The sequence below is a fragment of the Apteryx rowi genome, unplaced genomic scaffold (assembly GCF_003343035.1).
Source record: "Apteryx rowi isolate R43461 unplaced genomic scaffold, aptRow1 scaffold_852, whole genome shotgun sequence".
Lineage (NCBI taxonomy): Eukaryota > Metazoa > Chordata > Aves > Apterygiformes > Apterygidae > Apteryx > Apteryx rowi.
Window position 1 is genome coordinate 166,074 of NW_020451152.1, and position 16,526 is coordinate 182,599.

At 34.5% G+C, this 16,526-nt stretch overlaps 1 protein-coding gene across 2 annotated transcripts in view; it reads left to right on the forward strand.

The window, feature by feature from the left end:
• Window positions 1-16,526, forward strand: part of SMC1B (structural maintenance of chromosomes 1B) — a 39,043-nt gene that overhangs the window by 3,448 nt on the left and 19,069 nt on the right. For both annotated transcript variants that reach the window (XM_026090180.1, XM_026090179.1), the window contains exons 4-14: window positions 1,001-1,204; window positions 1,575-1,813; window positions 2,174-2,432; window positions 3,926-4,066; window positions 6,719-6,801; window positions 7,781-7,988; window positions 11,583-11,768; window positions 12,674-12,853; window positions 13,916-14,062; window positions 14,720-14,857; window positions 15,370-15,486. In XM_026090180.1, the coding sequence (XP_025945965.1) occupies window positions 1,001-1,204; window positions 1,575-1,813; window positions 2,174-2,432; window positions 3,926-4,066; window positions 6,719-6,801; window positions 7,781-7,988; window positions 11,583-11,768; window positions 12,674-12,853; window positions 13,916-14,062; window positions 14,720-14,857; window positions 15,370-15,486 (1,902 nt within the window). The remainder of the gene's footprint in view (window positions 1-1,000; window positions 1,205-1,574; window positions 1,814-2,173; window positions 2,433-3,925; window positions 4,067-6,718; window positions 6,802-7,780; window positions 7,989-11,582; window positions 11,769-12,673; window positions 12,854-13,915; window positions 14,063-14,719; window positions 14,858-15,369; window positions 15,487-16,526) is intronic.

Below are 16,526 nucleotides of genomic sequence, written 5' to 3' on the forward strand. Positions count from 1 at the left end.
ACTGGTAAGGAAGAAGCTAATCAGAAGAAATTAAATTGTTTCTGTTCTTCAGTTTATAAGATGATGTGGTTCTTTATTTTTAAATGTTTTGTGTATTAATTTCTCTGGGCATTAAAAGTGGAAAAAGATGGTAGTTTCATTTCAAAACGCCCTTATTAGTCAAGATGCATAAAAATTTATCAAAAAAATTGTTAAAGAGCAGAGTTAGCGATTGAAATTTCTATTAGGCTATTATTTCAGAAGTATTTAATGATATAGGTCAAAAATGTCAATTACTTACAATGAAGATATTTCACAGTATCACCTTCTTTATATTCACAGAGCAATAAGCTTAAAATTCCCAAGGAAAAACTACTTTATCCCTTCTATAGTAACCCTATTTATGGATTCTTGTTGGGATAATAGTTTTTATGATGAGGGCATTGGCGACTAGAAAAACAGAGTAGAATCACAAAACTTATTTCCTGCAGTCTATTGAAAACGCTAATTCCTTCAGGTCAGTCAAGGTTTGAGCAGGTAATGCATGGACAAAAATTGTACTCCCATTAACTGTTGTGTTGTGGAATCTTCTAGTCCATTGATTTCAGCAGATTCAGCAGATACACTCTTGAAATACTGATTTTTGTTAGTTTTATTTGCATTGAAAGTGAGTTTTAGTTCCTTTAAAGAGGCTAATAAGATTTAATTTTGTCATTCTGATACTGCTCACTGACCTTTTTAGATAGATTTCTGAGTTTGAAGATGTTCTCTATAGTCAGTATCTGAAATTTTAAATTGACTTAAAATTATTTTAAAGTGATGTCAGATCATTAATTAGATGTAGTGGATAGCTGGTATTCCTTTAGTTGCTGAAATTTTCCTTGGGCTTGAACCTGTTAACTTTCAATTATGTTAACTATAAAAATATCAGGAAATAACTCTGTTGTATGCACTTGAGAAGAAATTCATCATTACACAACACGACAATCTACAGTGTTGCATTTTGGCAATTTTGTTTTAGGGAACGGTAGAGTCAATTGCAATGAAGAAACCAAGGGAAAGAACTCAACTTTTTGAACAAATCAGTAATTCATGGGAATATGCTGAAGAATATGAGAGAAAAAAGAAAAAAACGCAGCAAGCAGAAGAAGATGCACAATTTAATTATAACAAGAAAAAAAGTGTTGCAGCAGAACGCAAGCAAGCAAAGATAGAGAAAGAGGAGGTAATTCCAGAGTTACTACTTTCTTTGTATGTTGAGATCTTGGATTTTGCATCTTTTATGAATTTTTAGATAAGGGGCTTCTAACAAATTGCTTCTGCTTTCTTCATCTAATATTTTTCTATATGGTATAATCTATAACTTTTTAGAAGGATAGAGGAATAAATATAATAAAAAGTAAATAAATGACAGCATAGATTTCCAATTAAGTTAATGTAAGGGTTGACCTGCATGTCTGAGTTTTATGATTAGTGTGTGTTACCGGAATTATAGATGCCAGTACATCAGATTATGTCACTTTGGACTTGAAATTAGATTGCTAGTCATTAAAACCCCTTTTTTTAAACTACAAATAAAATTTGAATGTTGGTAGGCAGACCATTACCAGATGCTTCTCAAGGAACTGAATGAAAACAGGATACAGCTGCAACTTTTCCAGCTTTATCACAATGAAAAAAAAATCGACTTTCTGAAAAAAAGTTTGGATGAAAAGAATAGGGAGGCAAGTCTCAAGAAAGACTCCCTATCTAAAGCTGAAGATGCATTCAGAGCCAAGAAGAAAGCACTTGGCATACTAAACAGAGACCAACAACACATAGAAAGAGAAGCGAAGTAAGTTTTCCAATAAGGTTCTCTGATAGCTGAGTTAAAACATAGTCTGCGTTGGGAACTACTTGCTAAGGGTGTATTTCCCGATGAAGCAAGTGGGTGAAATCCCAACACTATGGAAGTAAACTTTTAGCAATTAACATAAGTCATATCTAGACATTGATTTTTCTTTTCCAGAGGTTTCAGTAATTTCATTCTGTAAGTACTTTTTAAACTTCTTTATTATAAGATTTTCCAGTGTTTTCCTTCTATTTTTAGTTATTTAAAAAAATAAATCACCTGTGGGTATGTAACCTTGCAGAAATGTGCTGAATTGACAACTGTTTGTTTGTTTCTTTCTTTTTTTGATTTTTTTTTTTTAAGGACTCTAGAAGCATCTCTGATTCAGCAGAAGCCCCTCTATATAAAAGCAAAGGAAAACACTTCCTACCAAATTAAGAAAGTAGAAATGTCTAAAAAATCTTTAAGGGATAAGGAGAAGTACTGTGATAAGGAAAAGCAAAACATAAAAGAACTGGAGATAGAATTGTCCAATATTGAGAAGGCATGGAGAGCATTTGAGAAGAAAACTGAAGAGGAGATGTTGCTGAGAGCAGCAGCTGTTGAGCTGGAAGAAAGTCAGGTGAATCTGGAGGCCAAAAAACAAAGTATTGTTTATTAGTGAAGTCTGTGAAATGTCCACTGATGACAAAGGAACCATTATTTCACTAGTAATCTGTAATATCTAGTGTTTTCTTTACAGTTTAGTTCATACAAAAACAAATTTGTAACTTTTATTTAGAGACTGTTTGTTTAATGGGATGAAGAGAAGTGGTGATGCAGCCTTTGAGGGGGCGGGTTGTCCCCTTTCTAGGAGAGGGAAAAAGTCTTAATCTGCCAGAAGTTCAAAATGTGGAACAGTTCTAGGAAATAAATTTAAGTCACATAGAGATTTGGAAATTTACTATTGTGAGATTGGAAATGTAAGCCATCTCTTTTAGGATGAGAAGTGCATCTTTTTTCTAAGCAATATGAGAAGATGTTTTATTAGAGGAAGCAATGAATTTCTAGTATAAAAGAAGTTAAGAATTTCATGGAAACTTGAAAAGGGACATACATAAAAATTGTGCACGCCACCATATAGGGGCTTTTGGTACTCTGTGGACTAGTGTCACAGCTACATGTAAACATTCGTGATTAGGTTGTTCTTTCTCCTCTTTTTTCTTTTTCATTGGCGTTTAGATGATACGATATAGGAAGTAGGATAGCAAAAATCCAGTAGGGTGTTGGGTGATTTTGGAGGGTTCATTTTTGAGAAGTGGCTTGTGGGCTGAGGTAAAGAAATGTCTTCACCTAATTAAAAAAAAAAAAAAAAAAAAAAAGTCAACAAAGGTGCAGACAAGACTTCATTTTGTACATCCCATCTCTTGTGGGTCAAAATTTAAAACTGAGATGGCCCAGTGATATTCTTGATCATTTTACAGTAAGTTCACAACTGAAAAAACTGTCTTTGCTTTGCGCAGAAACAATTATATAACCAAGTGCTAGCATCTTTTTTCTGCTGTTTCCCTTAAAATACTTTTTGATCAATTAATGGAGAACCTGCAGGGCCTTTCTACTTCCTATTGCTCATTTAGTATGACTCTTAATACTCTACACTTCAGAGGCATCGTTAAATTAGCATAAATTTGTAGGATTGTTTAAAATGCTGTTTTATGTGTTCACATTAAAATTTTCTTTGATAATGCAGGGATGCTGTACTAAAATAAGAACACTGTAATTATAAATACCCAAACTTGCACTGTTTTGGAGTTATGCAGGGAGTAAGTGTTAACCTTAATGTTTACTGTAAAATATTGTAAATTGTAAAGCTTCCTCAAAAATAAGAGTCATTAGAAGTGTGAAACAAGACTGCGGACAGGAAGTCTTAAGAATAAGTTTTGAGTTGAATCATCCTTTAATAAGATGTAATGGCTAATAGATTTAGTAGCTAGATAGGTCTTGTGGGTAGTTGGGTGGTTTTCATAATCTTGATTTTTATAAGGAAGGTAGTTACTAGTTGAAGACATAACACCATGAGTCTTCCTATTTTCAGTGGAGTGTGTTGTACAGTTTTTTTTCATACTATTTGTCCAGCTGGAGCGCTACAAAGAGCTAAAGGAATTAGCAAGAAAGAAAGTAGCTACGCTGACCCAGCAGTTAGATAAACTTCGTTGGGAGCAAAAAGCAGATCAAGAAAGGATGACACTTCATCAGAGGAAGAAAAAAGAAATTGAGGTATTTGTATCAAGCTAGAATTATGTTTTAAGGAGAAAAATGTTCTTTTTCTCTATCCTACCTTTGGTATAAATGCCTATATAAATGTATTAAATGCTTTGATGTAAACAAAACACAGGAGTTGCGTTGCAGTGCTTGTGCAAGTGTCATATAGCAACAGGTTTAGCAAAAGGACTTCTAAGTTTGTTCAGAAAATGGTTGTGTGTGCCCACGTTGAGGATTTGTTTATGAAAGCTTGGCATCTAATATTTTGCAGTTACTTGGAATGTATGCCTCTGATCAATTCTGTTTCCATAACTGTAGTTTTTCTGTCCGAAGTTTCCTACCCCTGTGGCATATCTATATGCCTTGTATCCCCCTTTAATGTTCATTTTGGTCATAGCTGCCTTTTTGCTGAGATGTTTTTTAGGTTGATTCTGTGTATGTGTGTGTTGTAGCTTGAATAACTTCTTGGTGTCCTGTCTACTATTGCATGTCAGAGTGAATATATTTTGTTTGTTCTGAATACAGCTCATTGTTATCTTTTTTTTTTTTTTTTCTGGTTCCTTTTATCATTTCAGATCCAAACTTGTTATGTAACAATAAAATATCTACTTTTTTCACTGTGACTGGGTCACCAAGCCTGGTGTTCTCTCTCAGAAAAAGTGTTTCCCAATTCATTGTTCAACTTTGCATGATGCTTCTGACAAAAGCAGAAAGGAGAAAAAACAGAAAAGCCCAACAGAAGATTTTACTAGCCTTTTTCTAGAAACCTTGATATATTAGAAGTTCATGTATTTTCCAAACTATGCTAATCTTGCATTGTTATCACCTACTAAGAAGTTATAGGGAGATGATATGTGTTTCTTTACCATTTAGAAATGGAGTCAAGGTTTGGAGGAGACTGTATTCAGAAAGTTTAAAAATCATCAGATGAGGTGTTACCAGTTCTAGAGGTGCTAGCAGCTCATTCTTCTAAATATAAAGCTGCTTTTATGGAAAAATCTATTTTTTACTTGATAGCTATGAAGATGCAAAGTGATTCTTGGCATCATATTTAATTTAGTATTTGTACATCCATTTGCTATTGATATGATACTCCTTTTTCTTTTTGGAGGACTAGTTACCAGAAGAATGTATTTAGTATCCAGAAATGAAATATGTTATGTTTCTCTTCCATTACTTGTGTTTCTAAAACTCTGCAAATCCTGTATTAGTGTTGAGAAGGAAAAAAGGGTTGTTGAGAGTTCATAAAACACACATGTTGTCTGACTCCATTATTCATGTAATACTGTTGAGGGAGAAGAGACATCTAGTGATTACTCCTCTCAATTCAGCTTTCATGTGGCCACATCTAGTGTACTCTGGCCAGTTTTGAGCTCCGCAGTACAAAAAAGGTACTGACATACTGGAGTGAGACCACCAGGCTGGGTGGGGCTGGAGCACATGGCTGGTGAAGAGAGGCTGAGAGAGCTGGGTCTGCTCAGCCTGGAGAAGTAAAGACGAAGGGGAAGCCTTATTGCTGTTTGCAACTACCTAATGGGAAGGTACGAAGAAGATAGATCCAGACCCTTTCTGGAGGTGCACAGTGGCAGGATGGGAGACAACAGATGCAATTCGAAATCCAGGAAATTCTGAGCAGATACTAGAAAAGCTTTTTACCTTAAGGGTAATCAGTACATTGAAGCAGGTGCACAAGGAAGTTGGTGACTTTCCATCCCTGGAGCTGTTGAGAACTTGACAGGACAAGGCCATTAACAATCTGATCTAGTTGGCCCTCCTTTGCATGGGCTGGTGGAATAGATGAGCTCTAGAGGTCCTTTATAACCTATATTATTCTGTAATTCAGTAACAGTTTAGAGTTTTAAGTATATGAAATTCCAGTTTCAGTAAAATGGAACTTAGTTAGAAGCACATTCATTCTATGTATTTTTATGTTTTATCTAACAGTCCTCTTACCTCCTTTAAATATAGACATCAAAGCATCATTAGTGTGCATTGCTAGAAAAAGTTACAGATCTTCAAAAGAAAAAAAGGCAGAAAGAGAATAAAAGATTTAAAATTTCCTTTATATAACAAATATTTTGAAATGTAATAGGTCCAAGGATTTCAAAAGTTAAATTAAGGCTTAATAAAATGTGTAAGTAACAACATATTTTTTCCTTCACCTGTTGTAGTTTATGTATTTTTATTCAGTTTGGGTAATTAAAAATACTTGCTTCATTGCTGGTTTGTGTTTGCTAGTACAATGCTTTTGTGTCAGTTTGTAAACTCCATGCCAACTTTTTCATGTGTCCCTCTACTTAGGAAGATCCTTCAAATAATCTTACAAAGAAAAACACCTTCTTTGTTTTAATACCCATAATTTACTAACACTGTTTGAAGATATCTCAGTTGATGATGTCATGATTCTTTATGCTGAAGAGGCTTTTTCTGAACTGTTGCTGAATATGAAAAATATAGTAGTGTCCTTGGTAAGGCAAAATTATTTTATTCATGGTGCAATTTGTTATCCACTAATGGAAAAGAGATGCTGTTGCTTCAGCATGAGATAGTTACAAAGAAGAAAAGATGCATCTCAGTACCCATTATGAATTAGGAGTTGAAAATTGTAATTTTATAGCTCTGTATACATCTGTTGGTTTTTAATGCATTCTATTTGTGATTGTATAGGTAAGTATAAAGCACATTATGGAACAGATAGAAGAGCATAAGAAACGAGCAGAGAAGTTGGAAGAGTATACCAAAACATGCACGTATGTTTAAAAAATTAAAAGCTAATTGGATTCCTTGTGTATCATATATTTTTAAATTAATGTAGCTGTTTTATAATTCTTTTGCTTTGATTTTAATATTTTGTCTACTTTAGCTGTCAAAATATAAAACGAAGATATATGACGACTCATTCATATGTTTGAAAGTTTTATAATTGCTTCTCATTTGTAGTGTGCAAATATAAGGATTATATCACTACAAACTAGGGGTTTGGGCTATTAATGTACAAATTCTGAGTCAGAGAATACAGTAGTTTTGTAGTTGTGCTGCTCTAGAAGCCAATTAATATCTACATTGTGTATTAGCAGCATAGCTCAATTCTTGCTCCTTGTCTCTTGTCCTCTGCCTGATTTTCACTTGTCGTGAAATAGGCTGCATGAGCCCTTGTTGAGCAACCTGATCTAACTTTGACGTTAGCCCTTTTTTGAGCAGGAAGTTGGAGAAGATGATTTCCAGACATCTCTTTCAACCTGTGTTTTTCTTTGCATCTGTAATATGTGCTTTGGCTTAGCAGTGCTGTCTGTGTGCAGAGCAAAGCTGTGCCCTGGACAGGGAGCAGGAGGCCAATTGTGACTGCTCTGATGCAAAATGATTTTAGTTGTTTTTAGTAGAGCATGGGAGAGCCTTAGTGACTTGGAGAAGTGTGTAAAGTAAGGCATATTTTTGCATGAGGATTCTCAATCCTTCTTAGCTTTATGACAGCAGACCTTTTGTTGATGAAGGATAAAGTAGTACTGTTCAGTATTACATGCAGCCCTAAGCTGTTACTTGAACTCAATTTTAAAACTTAAAAAGTAGCGTATGCTAGATAGAATACAACTCAATAAGTAACTTGCTATAGATACAAAAAAGCTTTAATGGCTTTTTCATGATCTGTGACCATTGCATTACTTTAATTTTGTAAACCAAAAACTTGTATAAATAAAATAATCGCTTTCCTATTTTTGCTTTGTTTTGAAGTGAATTGTTAGCAGAGAAAAAACAGCAAGAGGAAATGCTGACTAAGGAAATTGAAGATTCAACAATACGAATGGCTGAAGTGAATGAAGAATTGAACAAAATAGTTGGTGAACTCCAGAATGCCAAAATTGATTACCATGAAGGAAGGCGTCAGCAAATGAAAGCAGAGATCCTGGAAAGTCTCAAAAGACTGTATCCGGATTCTGTGGTAATTGAATAGCCTCACTTATATGCTTTATTTTAAAATTAAAATTTGAGAGTTCTGCTTTAGATTTAGTAAACAGGTAGAGTAAATTGAACAGTCTTGAATGTATTTTAAACTTTAGGCCTGCTTTAGTGTACTCGCGAAAAGGAAATTGAGATGCTGCTTGTGCATTACAGGCATCTCTTCTGACGTGTAAACAAAAATTAATATTAAATTTCAAAAACTAAATTTTTTCATCTTTGCTGTTGATATTCTTTGTAATTGTAAGGGGGATCGGATTTGATTGCAGAGAACTTAGTTTTTGTAAACTATTATATTGATAAATCATACATAGACTCATGATACTTGCATACGTGCACATTGCTGATGAAGGTTTGAGTTCCATTTTTATTTTACGCGAAAGATTTCGGAATGGCCAGTCAGAATTCACAGGGAATCCCTTCTCCCCCCCTAAGAAATGGGTCTTAAGTAAAATGTGACAATTGTAAAGCATATTTTTCATTAGGCTCAGTTTGACTTACGGTGAGATTTCATTCCTGTTTCAGTGGCCTTCCTTATGTGTGTTGTGGAGGAGGGCAGGCCAAATGTTGTTCATGGAGTTTGGCCTCTGACTGAGCAGGCATCTTGCCTTTCCTTCAGCGTGAGTTCATTTACAGAACTCATTGCAGATTTACAAGGAAAAAAATTGTGTGTCAGTGTCTTCAGTTGCAAGGAAAATCATTTTGTATAGCGTCATCACATGAGGAAAAATGCAGATTTCTGGGAAAATACCTTAAAAAATATTGACAGAGACTGGTTAGTTTTTTTGCTTTTCCAGAATACACAGCCTCACTCAAAACAACTATGTGGTTGTCATTCTCCTCCTCCCAAGAGGAAAGTTGACAGATATTAGGTGTCTTTAGGTATCTTAAGTGGGATTTCTTCGTTTGTTTTCTGGCTGTTGGACACTGGACGTGTGAATAATATGGAATATCTTAAGAGTTGTGCGATAATACTGGATTAATTTGTTTAATGCCTGTTGTTTATTCTGTCATTTTTTTCTAGGAGAGCATAAGAAGAATAGTAGCATATGCTATCATTATTTTTCAGTTTCCAGAAATAGGCACAGTACTGCTTGCCTCACAAAAATAATTTTGATCTGTTCTGTGCTTTTGTGGAGTTTGATATTTTTGGTTTTGTTTTCTTCTTTCTGTTGTCAAAACATATTCTTGACTTGTATATTTTGAACAAATGAATGGGAAGGTTAGCTGTAAGACCGTTTTCTTCCTGAAAGAATATGTCTTGCAAAGGATGATTTCACTTAAATGCTTGAGATATTTTTATGTTCCTAAATGGTCTGTCTTTGCGTACCACTTACCACATTTTACTTAGATTTACTCTTCAGTAATTTCATTAACTTTACTGTGTATTGATTCTGAATTGTCAACAGATGTCAAGATATTCACCAAGATTCATATGTTGATTGTTTTATGAGAGGCATATTTGTACCTTTTTATAGACACTTTAAAATATTTCTTCCAATATTGGAAACCACTCCAAACAAGAACTTCTTAATAAATCTAATCAATGGAATAGTTGGTCTCTGAGTATGTCTGAGTATACATGATCTTTTATGATACATATACTCACTTAAGGTATACAAGCTGGGAATCTTATTTTGAAAAAATGTTTAAAAGGTGACATATCTCTGCTTCCTAGTGCTGCCATAAGAACATGAAAAATAAAATTTGTTCAATTGTCCTTTGCTTCTTTCTCTCTGTTTTGGCAGAATCTCATCAGAAACTAGCAAGTGTCTGATCCTGTTGTTTATCTTGAGAGATTCTGAAATTTGTGTTTTTCAGCTGTGCCTCAGAGTTTTTATATCTGTGTTCACAAGATGTTCCCAAAATCAAAAAGATAATTGGTATATCTCTCTTTGCTCAGCCTGTGTATCATATCCCTCTTTGACAAGAATTGAACCGTGCTGGTGATACCTTGCTGGCCCTGGGGAGAGACATTTTTCAGGGTGTTCTGTGTCCTTTTCTTTCAAGAACTGCATGTGCAGGAGTACTCATTGATGGGATGGCTTTTATCACATAAAACATAGATAAGTTGAAATAGATTATTTAAACTATAGAGGTCTTAACATTATCTGCTTGTTACCTTTGTTCCTGCAATAGTTTTCCCAATGTCAGCATGTGAGGCAACAGAGCTGCTCCTTATACTCCGGTTGCTAATCCTGAAATAAAATTGAAATTGAACACAGCCCAAATTAAAAGAAAATATCATTGAAGTGATATGAATCATTTCATCTTCTGGTAGTCCACTAAGTCCTCAGTCAGAATTCGAGCAGGCAAGGAAGTTGTGGTGGCAGTCTTTTGGATTTCCTATGCAAAAAATGGCTTAGTGTGTCTACATGCTTAGTTCTTACATCCATTTTAAAGTTTCTGTTCTGTTGAAAGATTCTTGTAACAGATTCCTAACTATCAGTGAACATTAATACTGGAATAGCCATGCAGTGATGCGAGTCCTGCAGTGTGAGTGACATGCCTGTCTTTTCATGGATTTGTCTGATTAACAGTAAATTTTGCAGCTGATCACAGTTTTTGCAGCTTAATTTTCAAAACTTTATTCTGACATTGTTAGTTTTAATTGGCAAGATAACTCTTGATACAGATTCAGCTGGGCTGCCAATATTTGTATACACCTGAAATTAATTAGGGAATCTCACATAACTCAAACATGTACAGTAAGTCTGCAGGCTTGTTCACAAGTAAGTTGGAATGATTTGACTGAATTTTTTTTCAAACAAAAATGCTTGCTTAAAATTACTTCATTTTTCTTAAATTGCTACAAATCACTAAATACTTAAATAGTGAAGCTTATTATTAAACTGAATTGAGATGCCAGCAATTTGCTGTTCACAGCAATTTAATTAAATCCATTTGAAAATGTTTTTCAATTTTTAACTTGAGTGCTATTTTGTGTGTTGTGAAGTAGTAAGCAGTTATCAATGCAGCAATTAACTTTCAGGGTTTTTTGCAAAACAAAATTTGTCTATGACTGGTGTTAATATATGGTAAAATAGTCTTGATTATTTGTACTATGCTATGCAAAGACAAGCAGTGTTGACTCTTTTCATGCTACTATTATGAGCAGATGCCTGTTTTTTGGTGTGAAACTGGAATTGGCAGCAGTGCCTTTCTTGATGCTGTTTTCCAGTTAACTGTTTCTATTTACTTAAGACCTTATATTTGTTCAAAGACTTTATTTTATTATGTGGTAGATGCTTTCTTTCTCAGCAGAAAAGATACTCAGTCAATCTTAGTATTGTCACTCTGTTGTACTTCTAAAAGTGTATGCAAAGATTGTGGGTAAGAAATTGTTACAAAGCATGCAACTAATTTTAGGGAAAATTTATATCTCTTCAGATTTTGAAAGTGTACTTTGCTACTTGGACTGATCACTGCTCCAGTTTCTATTTTTCTAACCTACAGCCATTGTAAGAGAGTGGAACTGATAGACATGCAACACATTTTACTTCTGCTACTTCAGTATCTTGTTATTATTTGATATCTAAAATAAGATTTTATTATTTCTTTGTATTTTTGTCTTCAGTTTGGAAGACTGCTCGACCTGTGCCATCCTATTCATAAAAAATATCAGCTTGCTGTTACCAAAGTGTTCGGCAAATACATGACTGCTATTGTTGTTGCCACTGAAAAAACAGCAAGAGATTGCATTCGGTTCTTAAAACAAGAAAGAGCTGAACCTGAAACTTTCCTTGCTTTGGATTACCTTGATGTAAGTACACTTTTCTTTTTCCTGTTATCAGCAAGTTAATACAGTTGTAAATCTTGATATTGGCTAATATAAGCTTAATTAAAATAGAAGTGAAGTGTTAAGGCACAATTAGCATGATTTGAGAACCATTGTATAGCTCAAAAGATTTCATACTATTGTTAAAACTCAGATCCTTCTTCTGCCCCTATATGTAGGTGATCAAATTACTTTGTGCCTCTTTATTTGGAAATAGTAGAATAAGTTATACATATTTCAGCACTACAGTGTACACAGAATATGGAAAACAGATCTGTTTCTAGTTTTGTAGCAATTGAGAGAGCCGTTCTGTAGATTCATACATCCTGCTGCCCAGGCTACTCAGAATTGTACATGCTTTGTTGTTATGGCATGGTATTTTACTCAGATGATTTAATTTCTGAAAGAGCTAGAACGCAAAGATCAGTTTTATCTTAAGAGAACATGTGTGATTGCTAAAGTTTATGACCAGAATTTTAGATACCACATTCAGCCTGTTGAAAACTGTATTACAGATTACTATGCAATACTTCTTGGTAGTATAGATAACGCTGGTGTCTTTTTCAGACTTGAAAGACTGTATGTTCTAAGGAATTTGGAATAATCTGATCACATTAGAGAGTACTTACATTAGTTTGTGCTAGAATATTACAGGACAGATTTATGATTTTTGGTGCTACTTAACCAGGTGCTGTTCTGATGTGAAGGAGACCTACCTGTGCATCTTAGGTTACTTGTACGTACTTCTATACAGTACATGATAAGAGAGTGCTATGCCTCTGCGTAGCCCCTTAGAGAGTGGAACACCATTCACCCCCTGTGCTACACTACTGAGTTACTGGAGTCTCATGGTTCCAGCTGATTCTAAACACTGCACATTTGTTTTACAGGTTAAACCAATCAATGAAAAGTTGAGAGAGATAAAAGGAGCAAAAATGATGGTAGATGTTGTACAAACTCCATTTCCTGCACTGAAGAAAGTGATTCAGTTTGTGAGTGGGAATGGTCTGGTCTGTGAAACAGTTAAAGAAGCAAGACAAATAGCATTTGAGGGACCAGTGAGGTTGAAAGTAAGAAGCTGAATTTTGTTGCATATGTTTTTCAGTTTTCCAGTTACATATTTGATGCTATTTAAATAATTCTTCCATGAATATTCTACCAAATAGGGCAGATAAACACAGAATGGTACTGTGCTGTCCAGTCTACTCCCACATAAATAAATCCCTGGATATTTTACATGCTTATGTTTTGCTGTTTATGGTACATTTAAATGATTTCCTGGGAAAAGAAGGTAAATTAGAAAAGATTGTTAAAGTTGCAGTGTCCAAACATGTTCCCTGACATGGCCCTCTACTGATAATAGGAAGGAGGAGGAAAGAGGAATAATTCTGTTTTTAAAACTGCATGGTTTAAAAATACAAATGTTATCTTCCTAGCTTTTCTATGAAGAAACGCTTCCAAAAATTCTTCAAATATCTAAAAGAATCTGGGCAGTTGTAGATGTACTCTGCTTTGAGAACTCTCTTTCTGCAGTTCTTTCTGCTAAGGCTTATCTCTGTTGCTGTCATAGCTCATAATGTCCTTTCATGCACTTACTAAACCTTTTAAAATCTTGATTAAAACAGCTGTAAGTTGAAAATGTTTAAGTTGAAAGTATGTTTTGCTTGGAATCCAGTTAACTCACAAAAATAAACATATTCTTTACTAAAATTTATACTTTCTGTTTACAAATGAGCTGTTCACTTCTCCAGCTCTGTAGTTTTTCTTCACTCCATTAGCACCTTGATTGATTTACTCTACTCAGCCAGCCATAACCTTCTAAATTGCCAATATACACTCAAATGTCTCATAATAATTTTCTAAATACAGGGAAATAGTATAATTTCATTTCCTATTCTGATCTGTTATAATAATGCTAAAAAGTGATTTGCACCAAGAAATGAAGGACTTCCTTGTGGCTTGTTTAGTGTATCTCATGTTAGCAAGTTTGGAAAGGGAAAATAAATGGAGTCCAACTAAAATGTGGTTGTTGTTTGTTTAACTAGCATATCTTGGTGCCCTAGTTCTGGGATATTTTGGATGTCCAATTTCTGCTGCTTTGTGGTGTTTTAGATTTTGTTTGTTTGTTTCAGACAGTGGCCCTTGATGGAACTTTATTTTTGAAATCTGGAGTGATTTCTGGAGGATCAAGTGATTTAAGATTTAAAGCTAGATGTTGGGATGATAAAGAAATGAATAAAATGAAAGAAAGAAGAGATAGATTGATTAATGAGTTAAAGGTAGGTCTGTTAAAAGCACTTAACTACTAAAGGCAAAAAGGAATGAAAATTGCATGTAGGAAGACGGTGAGGAAATATGGTTTTGGTTAAATTCTTTCATTTTTTTATATTTAATTCAGCTGTGGGGAAGATCAGGATGGTTTTCAAAACTTCTAAAAGAAGCAGGGAGGACATAGTAGCTATTTATCCTCTCTTAGTTAATGGTAACACACTGTGGGTCTCTGTCCTTATCTGGTGGGTTGCTTCAGATATCACAGAAGCAGAGAACGACGCCAGCATTGTTAATATAAGTTACATTAAACAAAAAGAGATCCGGTTCTGAATACCTGAAGGCTTTTAGCAAAAAAGATATATTCTGTAAACGTGAAAATATCTGCGCAGACAAAAACCTGTCAGTGTAAAACGATTTGCCACACCTCTAGTTATTTGTGGGGAGGAGTAGAGAAGGAGTTTGCAAGTGTATGCTTTCTTGATTGATAAATCTGTTTAAAACTGTTGTTGAATATGAACAGTGCCATCAACACTTATTCTGATCATAGCTTCTGTCAGTGAGGCTAACCTTATATAGTGCGTGAATCTAAAAAAATGATTAATTTCCAAATAAGTCAACTTCTGTTTAAAATACTTTTTGTCTTTTCCCATTTTAATATTTTCTAGGACTTAATGAAGATCAAACGTAAGGAGACTGATTTGAAGCAGCTGCAAGCTCAATGCCAGGGAATTCAGACACGACTTAAATATTCACAGAATGAATTAGAGCTTATTAGAAAGAAACACCTTGCTAATTTCTACAAGGTATAGTGTTAAGCCTTTATAATTTTCATGCTTAATCATTGTATTTGTTGACCTAAGCTATAATTACAAGTGAAGTAATTATGACTTTCTTATGTGATTTTTAAATTCAGTGTAGGTTTTACATACAGTGGTTATGACTGAAGAATGAATAAAATATAAAAAACAAAATAATAAAATAATTTAAAGTAATGAGGCTTTTTGTATTTTATTCTTTAAATTAACTATAATTTCCAGTAAGCTTGGTCTACCATTTAGTAACCTTCAAAAGTCTGTAAGTAAAAATGTACTTTAAATGATACTTATAATGCAGTTTGCCTTTCCACTCATTAAAATTGTAACCGTTGCATGAAAATCAGCAATAAATGTGGATAAGTGGCATTTGAAAAGAAAAAAATTAACATTTTAAATCAGAAAATACAGATAATCTGGACCAGAACTGTCTAGTAATGCCTAGAAAGTTGTCCATCTTGTTTAGGAAAAATGACCTTCTTTTTCCGTTCTTTTCTATCTAGGAAAAATCTAAACTGGAAAGTGAACTGATAAATATTGAATCTCAACATGATATGCTGAAAGAAGGCGTATTACAAAGAAAAGAAAAAATAGAAGAATTTCAGAAAAAAATTAATGAGGTAGTCCTTTCTCTCGTAATCATGACAGCTTATGTTGTTATGTCTTATAGAAACATCTTTCTGTTTCTAGCAGCTTTGAGAGCTTGGATAACTTTTAACTTAGTAAGCTACTTTGTAGACAAGGGTCATAAATTACTCCAGCAATCTTCCCACATTCTCTACCTTTCTCACCATCAAGGTAATGGTGAACAAAAATACACTCACATATATACTAACATCCAAATGTAAAGGTTTGCAAATCAAATTCCTTAAGATCAAAATGTTGTGACTTTTGTGTGCCAAGCATAAACCCAACTAACCAAATGCATTTATTTTTTAAATTTTTAATTTTAGATGAAATTTTGCCTAATGTATATACTATAGTTTCATTTGAAATAGGAGAAAATTTTTGAGTTTGGGGAAGAGGGATTGTTTGCTTCTCTTCCTCCTGCTAATAAAGATGATTGCTAGTATTGAACAGGGATAATCCATGGAAGTTTACAGCTTTAGAGATCCTGGTGCAAACTTTGGCTATGGATCAAATCCCAGAAGAACATTCTCCAGCTCTTTCATGGCATGAGGGTAAAATTTCAAAGTCTCAGCTTATTCTTTCTCAGTCCCTAGTGTCTAAGTTTTCTGTAAGAAACTGTAGTCACAGTGTCTTTTCTCTTTTTGGAAAGATAGTTACACTGTGTGACTAGACCTTCTCCTTTTTTTTTGTCATGAAGTCTTCCTGTCTCAGGTGAGTCTGCAACAGCATGTACATACATGAAGCCCAGTATTAAGCTCTATATATACCTGCAAGATTTGCAAATCTCTCAGTAATCAATGCAGCCTCCAGGCAGACACTGTGTGGTTAACTGTCCTCCTGAAAACCATTCTCTTTGCAGTCACGGCAGGACCCGTTCAATATCTACACTGAAATACTCCATCAGTGACCCCTCCCTCCCCCCCCCCACCCAACCAGTTGTGACAGATCCACCACTTCTGGAACCCACAGACCAAATAGGTCAGGCATGCTCACGTACAGAGCTCTGTGTCAGTTTTCTACACCTGAGAAC